The sequence below is a fragment of the Paramormyrops kingsleyae genome, chromosome 12 (genome assembly GCF_048594095.1).
Source record: "Paramormyrops kingsleyae isolate MSU_618 chromosome 12, PKINGS_0.4, whole genome shotgun sequence".
NCBI lineage: Eukaryota > Metazoa > Chordata > Actinopteri > Osteoglossiformes > Mormyridae > Paramormyrops > Paramormyrops kingsleyae.
The window spans coordinates 17638240-17658279 of record NC_132808.1 but is presented as its reverse complement, the minus strand read 5'-3'; the positions used below and the strand labels follow the sequence as shown (position 1 = coordinate 17658279).

Sequence of the window (20040 nt, the reverse complement as noted above, 5' to 3'; positions counted from 1 at the left end):
AAGTTACGTGTTATTTTAAATGTATTCCCTAGCCAGCAACATACCAAGATGACTACAAAAGTCTCCCCTTGGTTGGTTAACAAAATAAGTGTATTCAACGCATAGGTCTTTTTTTCAGTTACTCTGTGTTTGCTAGTTGTGTTGTGTGGTTGTACTGTGCACTATGTAGCAAGATGTACTGTATCCTGCAGGGTGTCTATGTGTAGTAGCAACACAGCCTGCTGTGCATTACGGCATAACATGTAGCAATGCTGTTGTCTGCCAGGTAGTAACAATGGGATCGGCAGCAGGTTGTGATGTAGCATGTAATGGTAGCGTGGTCATCCTCCAGGTGTGATGTAGCGTGTAATGGTAGCGTGGTCATCCTCCAGGTGTGATGTAGCATGTAATGGTAGCGTGGTCATCCTCCGGGTGTGATGTAGCATGTAATGGTAGCGTGGTCATTCTCCGGGTGAGATGTAGCATGTAATGGTAGCGTGGTCATCCTCCGGGTGTGATGTAGCATGTAATGGTAGCGTGGTCATTCTCCGGCTGTGATGTAGAATGTAATGGTAGCGTGGTCATCCTCAGGGTGTGATGTAGTATGTAATGGTAGCGTGGTCATCCTCCGGGTGTGATGTAGCATGTAATGGTAGTATGGTCATTCTCCGGGTGAGATGTAGCATGTAATGGTAGCGTGGTCATCCTCCGGGTGTGATGTAGCATGTAATGGTAGTATGGTCATTCTCCGGGTGAGATGTAGCATGTAATGGTAGCGTGGTCATCCTCCGGGTGTGATGTAGCATGTAATGGTAGCGTGGTCATTCTCCGGCTGTGATGTAGAATGTAATGGTAGCGTGGTCATCCTCCGGGTGTGATGTAGAATGTAATGGTAGCGTGGTCATCCTCAGGGTGTGATGTAGTATGTAATGGTAGCGTGGTCATCCTCCGGGTGTGATGTAGCATGTAATGGTAGTATGGTCATTCTCCGGGTGAGATGTAGCATGTAATGGTAGCGTGGTCATCCTCCGGGTGTGATGTAGCATGTAATGGTAGTATGGTCATCCTCCGGGTGTGATGTAGCATGTAATGGTAGTATGGTCATCCTCCGGGTGTGATGTAGCATGTAATGGTAGTATGGTCATCCTCCGGGTGTGATGTAGAATGTAATGGTAGCGTGGTCATCCTCAGGGTGTGATGTAGTATGTAATGGTAGCGTGGTCATCCTCCGGGTGTGATGTAGAATGTAATGGTAGCGTGGTCATCCTCAGGGTGTGATGTAGTATGTAATGGTAGCGTGGTCATCCTCCGGGTGTGATGTAGCATGTAATGGTAGCGTGGTCATCCTCAGGGTGTGATGTAGTATGTAATGGTAGCGTGGTCATCCTCCGGGTGTGATGTAGCATGTAATGGTAGCGTGGTCATCCTCCGGGTGAGATGTAGCATGTAATGGTAGCGTGGTCATCCTCCGGGTGTGATGTAGCATGTAATGGTAGCGTGGTCATCCTCCGGGTGAGATGTAGCATGTAATGGTAGCGTGGTCATCCTCCGGGTGTGATGTAGCATGTAATGGTAGTATGGTCATCCTCCGGGTGTGATGTAGAATGTAATGGTAGCGTGGTCATCCTCAGGGTGTGATGTAGTATGTAATGGTAGCGTGGTCATCCTCCGGGTGTGATGTAGCATGTAATGGTAGCGTGGCCATCCTCCGGGTGTGATGTAGCATGTAATGGTAGCATAGTCATTCTCCGGGTGAGATGTAGCATGTAATGGTAGCGTGGTCATCCTCCGGGTGAGATGTAGCATGTAATGGTAGCGTGGTCATCCTCCGGGTAAGATGTAGCATGTAATGGTAGCGTGGTCATCCTCCGGGTGTGATGTAGCATGTAATGGTAGCGTGGTCATCCTCCGGGTGTGATGTAGCATGTAATGGTAGCGTGGTCATTCTCCGAGTGAGATGTAGCATGTAATGGTAGTATGGTCATCCTCCGGGTGAGATGTAGAATGTAATGGTAGCGTGGTCATTCTCCGGGTGTGATGTAGTATGTAATGGTAGCGTGGTCATTCTCCGAGTGAGATGTAGCATGTAATGGTAGCGTGGTCATTCTCCGGGTGTGATGTAGTATGTAATGGTAGCGTGGTCATTCTCAGAGTGAGATGTAGTATGTAATGGTAGCGTGGTCATTCTCCGGGTGAGATGTAGCATGTAATGGTAGCGTGATGTAGTATGTAATGGTAGCATGGTCATCCTCAGGGTGTGATGTAGTATGTAGTGGTAGCGTGGTCATTCTCCGAGTGAGATGTAGCATGTAATGGTAGCGTGGTCATCCTCTGGGTGTGATGTAGCATGTAATGGTAGCGTGGTCATTCTCCGGGTGAGATATAGCATGTAATGGTAGCGTGATGTAGTATGTAATGGTAGCATGGTCATCCTCAGGGTGTGATGTAGTATGTAGTGGTAGCGTGGTCATCCTCTGGGTGTGATGTAGAATGTAATAGTAGCGTGGTCATTCTCCAGATGTGACATACCGTATAATATTAGCCTGGTCATGTTCTGGGTGGTATGTAGCGTGTACCAGTACTATCGTCATCCTCCTGTAATGGTGTAGTATGTAATAACAGCATATTCATCATCCTCAAATGGTGCAGTGTATAATGTGGTCTTCCTGTTGTAGTGTGTAATAAGAGTGCAGTCATTTTCCAGGCAATTCCAGTGTGCAATAAGAGTGTGGTACTTTTCTAGCCATGTTGTACTGTGCAATAAGAGCGTGGTCATTCTCCAGGAGTGTTGCAATGTGTGTAATTAGAGTATGCTCATTCTCTAGGAGTGTTGCAGTGTGTGTAATAAGAGTGTGGTCATTCTCCAGGTGTGTAGCAGTGTGTAATAAGAGTGTGGTCATTCTCCAGGCATGTTGCAGTGTGTAATAAGAGTGTGGTCATTCTCCAGGCGTGTTGCAGTGTGTAATAAGACTGTGGTCATTCTCCAGGTGTGCTGCAGTGTGTAATAAGAGTGTGGTCATTCTCCTGGCGTGTTGCAGTGTGCAATAAGAGTGTGGTCATTCTCCAGGTGTGCTGCAGTGTGTAATAAGAGTGTGGTCATTCTCCAGGCGTGTTGCAGTGTGTAATAAGAGTGTGGTCATTCTCCAGGTGTGCTGCAGTGTGTAATAAGAGTGTGGTCATTCTCCAGGTGTGCTGCAGTGTGCAATAAGAGTGTGGTCATTCTCCAGGTGTGCTGCAGTGTGCAATAAGAGTATGGTCATTCTCCAGGCGTGTTGCAGTGTGTAATAAAAGTGTGGTCATTCTCCAGGCGTGTTGTGGTGTGCAATTGAGGTCACACCTCTCCCTCCTCAAAACGGGCCAGTTGCTGCTCCAGTTGCTCGATTCTCTGACCCTGGGAAAGAACCAGGGCTCTCAGCGCCTTCAGCTCCAGCAGGATCTCACACAGCTGCTCCTCCTGACGAGAGGGGGGAGGAGCAAAGCCAGAGTGAGTTCAGGTCTGAGGCGTTGTTTAAGCACATACTGTATCTTCTTCGATACCACAGAGATGACTCGATACTGCTATGCAGATTCACAGTCCCTCTGTGTGACCCACAGTAGAGATCCCAGGCTCTCCTGTATGCTCACCTCCCCCCCTGCCCCCTCCCTTTCTTGAGTGTCCTCCCCCGCCAGTGCTGATGCCGCCGCACAGACCCCCCCTGCCTCTGTGTCCGGGCTGGCCGCAGGGAAGACCTTGTCGACGGGGGTTTGGGCTAGACGGGATTCCTCAGGCTCCCCTGCAGATGAGGGCCTGTGTCTGGCCAAGACGGCAGCTCCCTGCCTGGAGGGAGGAGCTTCGTACCCCCCACTCAAGGACACCAGCATGGGGGGGGCGTCCTGGCCTGCGACCCAGTCTTCAGCCAGCAGGGCTGGTTCCAAGCCTGCCGTGTCCGGGTACAGGTCTCCCTGGAAGAGATCCGACTGTGGGGAAGGGGAGGGGGGGGGGGGGTGCACAACATATCTCAGGCACATTTCAGTGAGTGCAGTGGCGAGTTCAGCCCCTCCTCCCTCAACTCCCCAGCAGAATACAAATTTCGTCAATTCATTTATGTTAAAGACATTTCATTAGCAAAGGGTATCTGGCTGCTAGCTAGCTAGCTTGCGTCTCACAAGAAAAGTAGTGAAATATTTCTTCTGGTTATTTTCAGTTGCTCTTTTGCTCCCTCTAATCAAATGGCGCCCTAGGCGATTGCCTGTGTTCCCTACCTGAGAGCGAGACCCTATTAATGTTGATCAGTTAAGCTGCCCTGCAATGGCAGCAATTTGATTCGTTACAGCTGTAGCCGTCACACAGTGTATAAACAGAAATGACGCGCTCGGCGCCGGAGTGTGTGTAGGGATGGAGAGGCACAAATGGGAAGCGGGGAAACCAAGTAGACAGGGGTCAAATCATCTCTGAAGAGGCAGTGCCGGTATCGCTATGACGACACAGCCAAAGACCAATGATACGCAAGGGGGGGGGGGGGGGGGGACATCGGCAGCTCGCCGCTGCAGAAACTCTGCACCCATGGAAAAAAGCCACCGCAGCCAAACCACACAACACATCTAGTGTCGATAAACACATTAACTATTATCAGGGGTGCCAACCAACATAGGGGTAGCACCAACACCAAGTACATTACTTGCATATTTCCGTCAATGTGCTTGGCCAGTCAAAGTGATTAGAATTGTAACCTTCCAAAAGATAAGGGAGGATTCTAACAAGGATGCAGGAATCAAAAACTAAGAAAATAAGAACTCAGAACTAAGAACTTAAGCAATAAATCTAGAACCAAGAACTAAAAAATTTAAAAATGAAGAACTAAATTAATACATTTTAATTAACTAAATTAAGACATTTTAATTATTTTGTTTTTTAAAGTGTTTATTCGAAAAAGTATGCTAAAGTCCTAACATTTTACATGTCCATGAACTAGAAAAAATAAAATTTACATTAAGAGCGCCACATATCAAAAAGCAACTGCACTGACCTCAGGTGGCAATGAGTGGAAACTGCAACTTATATTTCACAATCGTCTCACCTTCCTAGGGACAGTCATGGAGATGGGCTCCACCTTCCTCTCGTGTAGTTTGTAGAACCTGGGGAGAAGTAGGGGAGAGTATCACGTTCCTCAAGTTGAGTGGGAAGACGGGAGCATTTGCGCCGAGACGCGGTGAGGGAGTACCTCGCGATCTCGCACTTGTTGACGTCCACGCCTCGCTTGCTCAGGAAGCCGGCTCCTCTCTGTGGCTCCTTGCTGCTGTAGAGGCTCAGGAAGTGCACGTGGGGTGGCTCCTCCGTCACCTCGAAGTAGCGGATGGTGCAGTCACCCTAAGTCCATTAGCCGTGCGTGGCCAACGTCGGCGGAATACAGCAAGCGCCCGTCAGTGCGATACAAACGACTCCTCCTGGGTCTCTCTCAAACAGCATCATCCACAATGGCCAGACCGGCACGTATCGTACCCTGTGGACGTTGCAGTCAGGTACGCTTACCTTGCCACACAAGTAGACCATGTTGGTGTCAGGGTCATAAAAGGGCAGGAGCACGCCGTTGCTGCTGTCCATCTCCTGCATGACCATTGGCTCAGAGAAGTCATCCTGAAGAAGCAGACACAGGGCAGGGTGTACATGTACATTGGTAAGGGTGAGGCAAGCTTATTTATAGAGCATATATAGTAATCGGTTTAAATTACACCTAAGCAGTTCATTTAGAGAGAAAAAAATGACACAAAATACAGTTATACAATTATATTTATATGCAGTTAAAAAAAAATCAATTTATTTCTATGTAACGCCTTTCACAATGCTGCCACAATGCACTTTAACCGGGGGTGCTGTACTGCGCTCCTGTATCGTTTATATAAAAAAAACATCAAAAAGGGAAAAAGGACAAAGAACCGAAAGAGAAAGAGCCAGATGATGAGGGAGACGAAGAACTGAAAACTCCCAAGTAGGGAGGAAATATAAAGCTCTGCAGGTCCTAGGTCAACTGGGTGCCCCCCCCCCTCTGCAGACATGCTAAAGATGCAGTGGGCTTGCTGGCTAAAGGCTAAGTGCAAACTGTGGTTATATAATACCAAGTAATATGGTGAAAATACAGTAAAAAGAAAGTGCAATGCAATTCCTGAATTAACCAAAGGCATGGATGAATACATTTTTTTATTTTTATATAGTGCCTACTGCTGCTTCCAGCTGCATCGTGATTGGCTGGGAGAGCACAGTTCTCACAATCTATTTCCTGCTCCTTCTTAGGGTGGCCTACAGTGGAACATGGCATCTGAAAATGGCGAAAGGGGCGGGTCTGCTAACAGTATTTCACTGGCAGCCTAAGTGCAGCTGATCTGAATATGAGTGTTTTCCATCGTCCACAACATAATCATTACACTACCTTCTCTCACTCCTCCATTTTCACTACTCTGTGATCTCGGGTTGCTCACCGTGTCCCACAAGGCGAGTTGCCTCTCGCTCATGCGACTGAAGCCCGTGGTCAGGATTTTCCCATCAGAGAGAAACACAGCTCTCATTGGCCGGGTGCCGTCGTGCACCTTTTCTCTCACCTGCCAGCAGGGGGGGGTCACACGACAATTAGTTTCAGAAGATAATTTGTTTTTCTAGGTTAGAAGCATCTCCGCAAAAAAAACAAAAATGAGAAATTGGAAACTTAGCATCAAAGTTACCAGTATGACTGATGGTTTGTCTTACATGCAGCGCGGGGACTATGACACGTGCTAGAACAAACACTATGACAGAGTAACGGTGTGGACAGTGGGACCTGGAGCACGGTTCCACGTCGGGGGTCAATGACGCGCAGGGCCTTGTCTTTGCACGTGGTGCAGATGGCGCTACCCTCTCTGTTCCAGCACACGCTGTAGATCAAGTCGGGGTGCATGTCATCAAGACGATATAGCTGCTCTCCAGTGCCAACATCCCATAGGCAGAGCACGTTGTCACAGCCTGTGAAACAAATGCAAGTGACACAGTGAGACACACGCGTACTGAATTCAGGCTGCCTAAGGTTACAGACGCACTGTACTGAATTCAGGCTGCCTAAGGTTACAGACTCACACGTACTGAATTCAGGCTGCCTAAGGTTACAGACGCACTGTACTGAATTCAGGCTGCCTAAGGTTACAGACTCACACGTACTGAATTCAGGCTGCCTAAGGTTACAGACGCACTGTACTGAATTCAGGCTGCCTAAGGTTACAGACGCATACGTATTGAATTCAGGGTGCCTAAGGTTACAGACGCACTGTACTGAATTCAGGCTGCCTAAGGTTACAGACGCACACGTACTGAATTCAGGCTGCCTAAGGTTACAGACGCACTGTACTGAATTCAGGCTGCCTAAGGTTACAGACGCATACGTACTGAATTCAGGCTGCCTAAGGTTACAGACGCACTGTACTGAATTCAGGCTGCCTAAGGTTACAGACGCACACGTACTGAATTCAGGCTGCCTAAGGTTACAGACGCACTGTACTGAATTCAGGCTGCCTAAGGTTACAGACGCACTGTACTGAATTCAGGCTGCCTAAGGTTACAGACGCATACGTACTGAATTCAGGCTGCCTAAGGTTACAGACACACGCGTACTGAATTCAGGCTGCCTAAGGTTACAGACGCACTGTACTGAATTCAGGCTGCCTAAGGTTACAGACGCACACGTACTGAATTCAGGCTGCCTAAGATTACAGACCCACTGTACTGAATTCAGGCTGCCTAAGGTTACAGACGCACTGTACTGAATTCAGGGTGCTTAAGGTTACAGACACACGCGTACTGAATTCAGGCTGCCTAAGGTTACAGACGCACTGTACTGAATTCAGGCTGCCTAAGGTTACAGACGCACACGTACTGAATTCAGGCTGCCTAATATTACAGACCCACTGTACTGAATTCAGGCTGCCTAAGGTTACAGACGCACTGTACTGAATTCAGGCTGCCTAAGGTTACAGACGAACTGTACTGAATTCAGGTTACAGATACACGTATGCTGAATTCTTTTGACTGGAACTGTAAAAATCTGGCCTTCAAGTGCACCATCCGCAGCTATCTGAGCAAAATATAGTCAGTGGCAGGGGGGTACCTGCACTCAACAAGATGTTTAGGGTGGAGGGATGCCAGGCTAGGATGCCGACCCTCTTGCTGTGTCCCTCCAGTGTCACGGCTGCTTCTGTCATGGGGCTCGTGAGACCCCCATCTGGGATCTGCCACACCTTTCAGTAGAGAAGGTAGATGTCGGTGAATGCTGCAGCCATACATGCACATATAACACAACGATGCGCATAGGCAGGCACATACGCCAACACTTTACCTTAACGGTGGTGTCCTCTGAGGCACTAGCAATAATAGTGTCATCGTGGGGACACCACTGGATGTCCAACACTGGGGCAGTGTGACCACATACCAGAGGGGTGTTCTGGTCAACGCGGCCACTCTGTTGGGGAGAAGGGCAGGATCTAACATTAAATGTCAAGCTCATACCATTAAAAGGCTCTTTTAAAAGTTCCTCATAAACTCAATAAAAAGACTAAAGAATGATCTCCCCCCCCCCCAAACCATACTGATGTGCACACCTTGCTGAGCGGCAAAACAAGAAACGCGCCCCCTCCCCCTGCCTCGACGATGACAGCGATGAACTTAGGGTTGGCGTCACAGAGTGGTCCCTCCCACGTAACGCGTGTCACTCTGACATCATCGAGGCAGTTTTCTGGCTTCCAGGCCTGGGCGAAGACGTGTCGGAACTTACTCTGCCTAACGATGCCTCTCCTGAAAGACATGGCTGGAAAGGGAGAAGCGGGGAAGACTGTTTAACCTGGAGATGCATTCATCTTCTGATTAAACAACATACCAGTGGTCACCAACTGGTGGGCTCAGCTCCACAGCCAGACTGAAATGCAATTCAATCCAGACCGCACAATCATACGCCCCTCCCCCCAGTCAGCAAATTTTATTGCCAGGGGAATATATGCTTTCAGAAATATAGGGTGGCACAAAATAAATAGGCTGGCACTGTGTTGTAGCACAAAAAAGATGTTCTTTTCTGAGGCGGCTAACTAGCTAGCTAAGTGAAAAATAATGTTAGCCTACGAAATACACAACATATCAGTTAACACATTGGTATCAGAATATTTTCAGTAAAAATAAGGATACCACATTGATAAGTGCGTCAGTCTTGTTGATATTGCCGGCCAATATTTAAACTTTATCAATATTTTAAGTATAAGGTAGTGGCACCAGAGCTAAAGACACAATCACTAAAATAAATAAGCAAGTTCCTCCGGGATCAATAAAGTTTTCTGATTCTGAATCTGATAAAAGAAAGAGATGATCGCTTTGGATAAATATGTGCTTTCCGTAGTAGAAGACCAGGACCAGGGGCCTCATTGGCTTATTCATCGTCTCACAGTACTGACCCACAACGTTGACAATTTATTTTTACAAACCCCCCCCCCCCCCAAAAAAAAAAACATTTCCACATTGGTGCACCACTCCACCTCTGGTGAGCCCAGGTGAAAGCAGCCACTACAATGTTAACTTAATTTAATGTGTTTGGTTTTTTTCTCTACAGTTCAGTAGATGACCTCTGTCCAGTGCTACTCTTTGTTGAAGTAAACATCACCACGACATCTCTGACTTCTTAAGGCAAGCAAAAGACTCTGCGAGCTTGTATCCATTTATATAGATACATTACAGAAGAACAATCGGGTCAACACATTATATAAGGAAATTATAAAATTAATGGGTTTAGTTAAAGCCTACATCCCAAAAACAAAACAGTGATGAACTATTTAATAAAAAAGTACCGCATATCAAAGACTACAGACAATGTGTGAAAAGACACAAATCCACAACATTGCCTGGTACCTAAGATAACTAGAATCGCATGAGGTCTCATCTACAGTACTAGTACCACACTCAAATCAGCAGACTCCTACGAATGTGCTGGAAAACGACCACTGGTGCTGTACCAGTTATACAGCAGGACCGCTTTGCATAGTTTACATTTCCGGGATTCCATTGCTGGAAGGGGTCACACCTTTGCTAAGGCAAGAGAGAAAGTATTTGAAGAATCCGCTGAAAACCCAGACTCACTGTAACGTTAACTTCACACAATAAAGAGATGGACAATGGTTTCTCACGGTATTCTTCCAAATAACACATAAATTATTATTTTTTATATTTTTCAATGTACCAGACGCGTGCATGCGCAATGAAATAATAGCAAAATAACAGAAGCATCAGTTTTATAAAACAAGATTTCGGGAAAACCAAAACCTTAATAGGGCAACAACCAAGACAGCAGTTTGGCAGATACAGGGCTTATTTAGCTCACTAAGTAGGTGACCGGTAAAAAAAAAAAAAAACTGGGACAACTGAATGAATTAAAATAAAATTACGGCTTTAATGAATTTAACGATGCTATTTACTGTACCTGGTTGTTGGAGAACTTCGATTTCCTTAATTACTACGATATGAAAGGCAGAGAATATACCCGGAAGATGCTGCAAAACGCAACAGAAAAAAATAGAACAAAAAGAAAACAAAAATGATCTGCCGCCGTCGGTAATCTAATCCGGGACGTGGGTCTTGATCCGCGGCGCGGTGGTCGTCTGAAAGCCACGTACCTACTCGAAAATGCAGAAGTGGAAACAGGAGAAAGTCGCGATAACAGCGAGGATATAAATATTTACAGGTAAAGCTGGATCCCAACGCAGGACAGCTTACAGGCGGGGATAAAATACGAGGAAGCGAATGGACTTAAATGTGAACGACCTTGTGTCTTAATGAGAAAATAAACGCGGGAAAGCGACACGACAATCAGCGAGGAATGGGCCAGAAAAGGAAACGCATATCTGCACAGATAGAGTCCTTTTTTTATGAATTATTATATCGCTTATACTGAGTGCTGGAATGACAGCTATCGAGGCAGCTCACATCCAACACTTCCGCCCACAACAGGATACGCACGCCGTTGTTTTTTGCCTCGGTGACTCAGCGCACTCCAATGGCACAGCCTTACGTGTGCGCCCCCCTTCTGAATACGGGAGACGGCATCTAGTCAAGTCAAGGCAAGTCAAGAGGGCTTTTTGTCTTTCCATCCATATAAAGGCATAGAGTAGCACAAAATATCGTTGCCCCAGGACCACGAGGCCATAGACAAACAGCAAGTAACGAGAGGAGGATTTCACAATACTTAATTAAAGTGCAAGCAAGAACATAGGACTTTATGAAGCACTGGGCCTGGACACTGAGGATTATATATATATACACTCACCTAAAGGATTATTAGGAACACCTGTTCAATTTCTCATTAATGCAATTATCTAATCAACCAATCACATGGCAGTTGCTTCAATGCATTTAGGGGTGTGGTCCTGGTCAAGACAATCTCCTGAACTCCAAACTGAATGTCAGAATGGGAAAGAAAGATGATTTAAGCAATTTTGAGCGTGGCATGGTTGTTGGTGCCAGACGGGCCGGTCTGAGTATTTCACAATCTGCTCAGTTACTGGGATTTTCACGCACAACCATTTCTAGGGTTTACAAAGAAAGATGTGCAAAGGGAAAAACATCCAGTATGCGGCAGTCCCGTGGGCGAAAATGCCTTGTTGATGCTAGAGGTCAGAGGAGAATGGGCCAACTGATTCAAGCTGATAGAAGAGCAACTTTGACTGAAATAACCACTCGTTACAACCGAGGTATGCAGCAAAGCATTTGTGAAGCCGCAACACACACAACCTTGAGCCGGATGGGCTACAACAGCAGAAGACCCCACCGGGTACCACTCATCTCCACGACAAATAGGAAAAAGAGGTTACAATTTGCATGAGCTCACCAAAATTGGACAGTTGAAGACTGGAAAAATGTTGCCTGGTCTGATGAGTCTCGATTTCTGTTGAGACATTCAAATGGTAGAGTCAGAATTTGGCGTAAACAGAATGAGAACATGGATCCATCATGCCTTGTTACCACTGTGCAGGCTGCTGGTGGTGGTGTAATGGTGTGGGGGATGTTTTCTTGGCACACTTTAGGCCCCTTAGTGCCAATTGGGCATCGTTTAAATGCCACAGCCTACCTGAGCATTGTTTCTGACCATGTCCATCCCTTTATGACCACCATGTACCCATCCTCTGATGGCTACTTCCAGCAGGATAATGCACCATGTCACAAAGCTCGAATCATTTCAAATTGGTTTCTTGAACATGACAATGAGTTCACTGTACTAAAATGGCCCCCACAGTCACCAGATCTCAACCCAATAGAGCATCTTTGGGATGTGGTGGAACGGGAGCTTAGTGCCCTGGATGTGCATCCCACAAATCTCCATCAACTGCAAGATGCTATCCTATCAATATGGGCCAACATTTCTAAAGAATGCTTTCAGCACCTTGTTGAATCAATGCCACGTAGAATTAAGGCAGTTCTGAAGGCGAAAGGGGGTCAAACACCGTATTAGTATGGTGTTCCTAATAATCCTTTAGGTGAGTGTATATATATATATATATATATATATATATATATATATATATATATATATATATATATATACACACACACACAGCTGCGGGAAAAAAGGTGAGGTGAAGCAGGAGACACGGGAAACAGCCAGAAACCAGACAGGTAAAGGGGGAAGTGACTTTCTAATGCCAGAGATGACCTTCAGAAGGAATGGGAAGCATTAAATGCAGGTGTCCAGTGCACTGCTAGGACAGTTCATGTCAGGCTCCTAGAGGCAGGACTGAAATCCCATAAAGCAAGGAAGGAGCCCTTCATTAATGAGAAACAAAGAAGAACCAGGCTGCAGTTTGGAAAATAATAATAAAAAAAAACATTATTCACAGATACACACCCATAAATTGAGAAATGAGAGAAAAAAACTGTGCTGTGGTCTCAATTTTTTCTGCAACTGTGTGTATATATATATGTCTGTGTGTGCGTATGTGTGTGTGTGTGTGTGTGTGTGTGTGTGTGTGTGTGCGTGCAGATATTGCCCCCACGGTATGTATGGGTGTATATATACTATAATATATATAGGCAACACAAGCCAGAGCAGGGTTAAGTAATCTCTAGTGCTTAATTTGTGCTGTAGCTCTAGGACCTTTGTTGTGAAAGGCATTATATCTTTTTTTTATTATTAAAAGTAATTAATAGCAGATTATCATTGTTAAACATAGATTCTCGTGTAAATTGTTGCCTTGATCTCTGTGAGCTGAAATGGCATCTCAGAAACAAGTTAAGCACATCTACCGAGGGGGATGATGTGAGAGAGATGGATAATGCCGCTTCTTTCAAAAAGATTTATGACCTAAAGGTCAAAAGGTTCACTGGGGGGGCGGGGTTGGGGTGGAGCCAGGTGACATCACGACTAGTGACGTTGTTAATTATTTGCATATGTTGGGAGAGGGGTGGTTTTTTAAAATTATTTTTTTATTTTTATCATTATTTTTTACATTATTTATTTATTTTTATTATTTTATTATTATTATTTATTTATTTATTTATTTATTTTATTTTGACTAGTTTGGAGAGTGAAATGAAGTTTCAGTGAATTGTGTGCTTATGAGTGTGATTTGTAGGAATAGCCCCGTGTTATGAGGGTGATGGCTGATGGTGCTGAGCACGGAGCTGAGCGCGTAGCTGAGCGGGTTGGTTACCTGATGGAGTGTGAGCGTACGCTGGGTCTGCCTGTGCTGCGGTACTGTGGGAAGGTCCCGGTTGGTCCAGAGCGTGTAAATGTTGCGGATAAGGACTTTGGACATTGTGCAAAGGACTCGGAGATTGTGAGAGCGATGTTGGAGCTTATAACTGTGTTGCGTGAGTCTGAAAGAAACTGTGTGAAAATGAGAAAGTTGGAGCTAAGAATGAGAGGAGGAGGTGGGTCTGACGCTATCTTACAATAAACGCTTAGCAGCAGCAGTTTGGCCATGTGTCTGTGAAAGCTGACCCCCCCCCCCCCCCGCAGAAGCAGTTTGGCCGGTTTATCAAAACTACTTTGCTCAACACAACTCGCCACCCACAGCGTCTAGTGAAGCGAGGGCCAAAGACCCCTGTTTCCTACTGTCCTTAGAGACATTATTAATAATAATTTCACAGACACACGGCCAAACTGCTTCTGCGGGGGGGGGGGTCAGCTTTCACAGACACACGGCCAAACTGCTGCTGCTAAGCGTTTATTGGAGGATAGCGTCAGACCCTCCTCCTCCTCCTCCTCTCATTCTTAGCTCCAACTTTCTCATTTTCACACAGTTTCTTTCAGACTCGCGCAACACAGGGATAAGCTCCAACATCACTCTCACAATCTCCGAGTCCTTTGCACAATGTCCAAAGTCCTTATCCGCAACATTTACACGCTCCGGACCAACCGGGACCTTCCCACAGTACCGCAGCACAGGCAGACCCAGCGTATGCTCACACTCCATTAGGTAACCAACCCGCTCAGCTCCGTGCTCAGCACCGTCAGCCATCACCCTCATAACACGGGGCTATTCCTACAAATCACACTCATAAGCACACAATTCACTGAAACTTCATTTCACTCTCCAAACTAGTCAAAATAAAATAATTAAAATAAATAAATAAATAATAATAATTACAATAAAATTAATAACAATAAAAAATAAATAAAAATAAATAAATAATGTAAAAAATAATGATAAACATAAATAAATAATTTTTAAAAACCACCCCTCTCCCAACATATGCAAATAATTAACAACGTCAATAGTCGTGACGTCACCTGGCTCCACCCCAACCCCGCTCCCCCCAGTGAACTCTTGACCCATAACCTTTTGACCTTTAGGTCATAAATCTTTTTGAAAGAAGCGGCATTATCCATCTCTCTGATGCGGTAACTCCCCAGATTATTTTCTGTGTGAAAGTAGGCCTAGCTTTCATCATAGCTAGGGTAGCTATGCAGCAATCGGTCCCCCGATTGCTGCATAGCTCTATGGGCTAAGCATGTGACTATAAATCCTTTGTTCATGAGTTTGAGACCAGCTTCCTCTTTATTTGTAATTAGTGGATTTTGTTCCCTAATGTTTCTTCTGTATTAGTTTTCCTGTTCCTAGTTTGTGGTTTGCGTTCTGTTTTGGTTTTTGCTTTGTGCCCTTGGTTATGTTTTACCTGTCTTTGTTTCTCTGTTAGTATCTTTGTTCTATAATTTATTTTATTAGATCCACCTTTTTCCTGTTTCCCTGTGCCTCACATTTGTTCTCACCTGTCCTGCGTTGTCTTGTTGGCCTTGTGTATTTAAGTTCCTGCTCTGTTCTGGGGTCAGTCATTGTATGTTGATCAGTTAAGGTTACTCTGTGCATTGTTGCTGTTAGATGTTACTCTGCCTGGTCTCCCCAGTGAACTCCTGTTGTCTCTTGGAGCCACAAGTGGATCCTCGCTGCCTTCCTTTCTCTGCCTCCACCATGCCCTCCGTCCATGAAAATTAAAGTACAGTACATTTAAAAATATTTGTAATCTGATAATTTACTTTTTTAAGAATTACTATTTTTAAGATTTTTAATTAGCCTACATAACCAAAAATCCATCCTGACACTGCTTGGGGGGGGGGGTCAGATTCTATCCTGGGGGCTACAGGCGCAAGGCAGGGAACAACCCAGAATGGGGCCACAGCCCATCGCACTACAAACAAAAATAAATGTATTAATTCAGTGTCCTTCGCTATTCTATAGAAAGACCTTTGCAGCTCCACAACAGTTATCTCCAGAGCACTGACAAAGATCTGACGTCTGAGGGGTTGTTCATTAGGTTTAACAAAATCCTTTTCTCTTTAGTGCCCCTGAGGAAAGACCGTCGGGGGAATATCCTCACACTTAAATGCAACCATCTCACAAACATTTTGACCAGGTACTCTATTTAAGACACAATAGCAAAGGTTGCAGCCTGGATTTGGGGTCTTGGTTGGCCTAATTGTTACAATATAAAAAGCACTTTTAATGTGGACTTTAACGTTCTTTCATTACACCTTAATTTAGCTTTATGTAAGACGAAAAATTGAATAATTTCTATGGGATTCATTTGCCCAGAACATGCCAGAAGTAAATTTTGACACTCATGTTTGCAACAATTACCTGAATAGTAATGTACATAGTTGCTTTTTGGCGATTAATTGAGTCTTATTGACTAATACGGAGGACAGTACGTGTACATAAGTATAATTCATTTTCCGATTGAAAAAATTTGACTAGACAAATCGTAAAAGGTAAATTGGAAAAGTCTTTGTTTTGCGTCTATTGGTGTCTGTTTAAAGAAGTCAGAAAACGCCTTGTATTCCGTTTGACTGGAGGTGGGTTGGCTTATACTGTAGGTGTATCAGCTGTTATTGGCCAGGCAGATCGCAAAGAACACTCCTCCCGCCTAACTGCTACAGAACAAGTTTCGAGTCAACCCTAACTGCAGGGGTACCTGGGAGGTTCTGTCAAAGCTGCGCGTGAGAACTTATTTAAGTTGATTTTATTTGAGAATTGAAGCAGTGTGAGCGAAAGATGAGATTTTAATCATATTCCAAAAAACTTTGCCTTGGCACTTGACCTTAAAACATTTAATTTGATTTAGCATATTTCTCAAATAGCATATAACATTATGGCATTCGTTTTATGACTGTAATTGCCATTCATTCATTTAAAATTATTTTTTTATTCTTGTTTTATTCTTGAATATGAGAAAGGTGCCATATAAGTTGAATGTTTATTATTATTATTATTATTTTATTATCATTATCCCATACAAGGGATCAGTAAGCACACACAAGTCTTCACAGTAGTGGAAAAAAATGACTGCACCCTGTTTCAGCTATAACACTTTACCCTTGTGAGATGTATTGTATGTGTATATTCGGTTCGGTATATTGATTGATGTAGCAGGGGAATTCACTTTAACTGTTTGGGGCTAAGGCTGTTGGATCTGGAACCACCACAGGGCATCTGATTAAAGATGAGTACAGTTTATTCCTTGTGAAGGTACTTAAAGCGCACTCTCAGAAAAACGGTACCTATTTATACCTTTCTTTGTCACTGGGGCTATACCCTCAAGGGTCCACCAATTGTACCCTAGCTCTCAGTAATTGTACCTTTTAAAGTAGTGAAATGGACCCTGAGGAAAATTTTAGCATCATCCAGGGTATATTATTATTGTGTGTACCTTGGTGATATAGCTCAACGTACACAGCCCATCCTCCCCAACATTAATTTATCCCCAATGGTACAAAAATGTTCCTCAGAGTCCATTTCTGCTGCCCCAGTGACAAAAAAAAGGTACAAATTGGTACCCTTTTCTGGGAGAGTGCCTGCAGTGCACTTAAATACTTTTTAAATACTTTAACTTACTTAATAAACTAAGTCATCCAAACTAAGTCGCCTAAATTAAGGACATAGTCCCCAGCAAACAGCAATACGTCCTTAGGCCATCTATAAAGGATGTCCTAAGGACCTATTATGGACTTTTTAAGGACATTCTCAGGACCAATTACAGACATTCTGAGAACATATCATGGACATCAAACCCACGCGAACCCCTGTTTATAAATTTTAGCAGTAATGCTGCACTCTCAGAAAAAGGGTAAAAATTTGTACCTGCTTTTCACTGGGGCTGTACCCTCAAGGGTCTGCCAATTGTACCCTTAGCTGTAGGTTTATTTTACAGGTACAGAAATGGACTCTGAGGAACATTTTTGTACCATTGGGGGTACATCCTCTGATCCATTTCTTCTTCATCAGCTTGGTGTTGCCTTCTTTCTGTGGAGTTGTTCTTTGGAAGAAGGTCAGTTGATGATTAAAGTCGTGGACTCTCTCAGGTGGTTTTCCAGGGCTTTGATTTGACATTCTTGTGTGGGCTCTGGCTATCAGGGTTTCAGCCTGGTTGAGTCAGGCTTCAAGGTCCTCTCTGGTGGCTCTGGCTTGCTGCTCTCATTGGTCAGCAATAGCTCTGAGCTCACCTAGCTTTACACGGGTCTAAAGTTTCATCAAACGTTTGAAGTGAAATTACATCTGTTAGGGGAGCAGCAGCAGTTACATTACAAATTTGGTCATTGATTTATCAAAAGTATAATCTAAATTAAAAGCAATTATATATAAAGTTTTTTTGGTATTACATAGGCCTATTCCGTGTCAATTAAAAATGTAATCACGTTTATCATTTGGTATTGTCTATTTCAAAATAGCGATTAAACATCTGTTAATTAATTCATAGCGATAAAGTGTCTGGCAAGGATGGTTTCTCACATATTTTCTCCATTCTAGTGTACCAAAAACACTAGATATGAGAACACTAGTATAATCGCTTTTAATTTAGGTCGGTTAAGCTTTTTATAAATCAAAGACTAAATTTGTACAGGGCCTTTAGCGATAACGGAGCGGTACAATATCCACGGATTATCCATTGTCATGTACGGAAAACCAGGTTGTAATGACTGTCATGTACCGCCAGCGGAGAAGAGTTCTGTACCATCGTCATCTGCCAATGGAATATCCACTGACACGTAGAGTAAATCACGTTGTAATGACTGTCATGTACCACAAGGGCTCTAGCAGGGCCGTGCAGAGACGTTTAAAGGGGCGGGTGCTTAAAGATAGAACAGGCTGAATAACAACAACTCACATTCATGACGAATCTAATATGGAATTATGTGGATATCCATATTAGATCGTTTTTAGTGAAATAAAAGCCCTCCAGAAAAGAAGGGAAAAGTCCTGTAACTTACTTTAAAACAAAACATGTTCCCTAAAACGGTAGACAGAGCTACAGACCCCCTTGTAACACCCTTACTCAGTTAGCTAGCAGTTAATGACCACCACTACTGTCTTGTGCAGTTCATAAAAGGACAGGTAATGTATGTCGCGCTGTTGCACAAACAGCACGCTCATTAATTTAAATTCATTTGTTGTTATAGACTATAGTGTGCGCTGTACACCCTATTTACTGTTTTGTTGCAGTCTGCACCTTCCAATTAATTTGCCTGCTTCTTCTCCAGCTCCGCACCACCCAGCCTGCAGAAAATGCGCGTGCACTTTGCGAGCTCGTACCCGGCTTGTAACGAGCGCGCTCTGCCCTCAAGGGCGAGCATTGGTTAATGGCAGTCATGTGACTGATGCAAGCCAGATCCTTTTATTTAGCAAAATTGAGATTAATAGTTACATTTTATTCTTGAGGGGCAAAGACAGGGCTCCATACGCACATACACATTAAAAAAAAACAACCAAAAAAAAACCAAAACAAAAAAAAAAAACCCAAGAAAAGGGCACTTGAGGCATCCTGGAGGAAAGGGGCGGGTGCTCAAGCAATCTTAGTTTCTGAGATATTAATGTTTGTTTACATGGTCACGTGACACCAGCGTGAAGTTAGCCCCCCATTTGTGTCTGATTTCCACCAAACCGATCGCAATCGTATGTACTGCGTTTGTGCTGGTTTGTGCCGTTAAAACTGTCTTTTGTGCTGCTTTAGTTTCTGAGATATTAATGTTTGTAAGGTTGTCCCCCCTCCCATTTGCGTCTGATTTCTACCAAACCGATCGCAATCATTTGTGCCATTAAAACTGTCCTTTGTGCTGCTTCAAGTGCTGATATATTGCTTATTTACTTGGTCACGTGACTCCGTGACTCCGTCGTTAAGTTGTACATATGTATGAATACGTATGTAAAGCAGCACAAAGGATAGTTTAACGGCACAAACCAGCACAAATGCAGCACACACGATTGCGATCAGTCTGGTTGAAATCAGACGCAAATGGCCGGCCAACTTCACGCTGATGACGTCACCATGTAAACACACATTTATATCTCAGAAACTAAAACAGCACAAACAAATATTTTAACGGCACAATCCGGCACAAACGCGGCACATACGATTGAGACCAGTTTGGTTGAAATCTGAAACATATGGGGGGCCGACTTCACGCAGGTGAATTACCTGCTTTCGCCGCTTTTATTAACCCATCAGAGGCAAGCGAATATTCACCACAGGCAAGTAACCACAAAGGAATATTATTATCAAATGCAAAAGTAAAACTGAGTGTCATATCCCGCTCCGTCCGA

At 44.4% G+C, this 20040-nt stretch overlaps 1 protein-coding gene across 1 annotated transcript; it reads right to left on the bottom strand.

Annotated features, from left to right (window-relative positions):
* Nucleotides 1-488: 488 nt before the first annotated feature.
* Nucleotides 489-11031, bottom strand: coro1b (coronin, actin binding protein, 1B). The gene is made up of 11 exons (XM_023809457.2): nt 10434-11031; nt 8575-8780; nt 8313-8435; nt 8085-8214; nt 6768-6949; nt 6433-6552; nt 5489-5593; nt 5181-5326; nt 5037-5094; nt 3604-3936; nt 489-3433 (listed from the first exon to the last, which is right to left on the bottom strand). Exons 2-11 carry the CDS (start codon nt 8776-8778, stop codon nt 3311-3313), a joined length of 1524 nt encoding a protein of 507 aa, XP_023665225.1. The 5' UTR covers nt 8779-8780; nt 10434-11031; the 3' UTR covers nt 489-3310.
* Between the last annotated feature and the right edge of the window lie 9009 nt (nt 11032-20040).

What these genes read in the sequence shown, in the direction of transcription:
- coro1b (XM_023809457.2), bottom strand. Translation starts at nt 8,778, where the DNA reads ATGTCTTTCAGGAGAGGCATCGTTAGGCAGAGTAAGTTCCGACACGTC. An exon ending in GACGTGGAACCGTGCTCCAG is followed by an intron (nt 6,553 to 6,767) that starts GTCCCACTGTCC and finishes CCCTGCTGGCAG; the next exon opens with GTGAGAGAAAAGGTGCACGA. An exon ending in CCATGACTGTCCCTAGGAAG is followed by an intron (nt 3,937 to 5,036) that starts GTGAGACGATTG and finishes CCTTCCCCACAG; the next exon opens with TCGGATCTCTTCCAGGGAGA.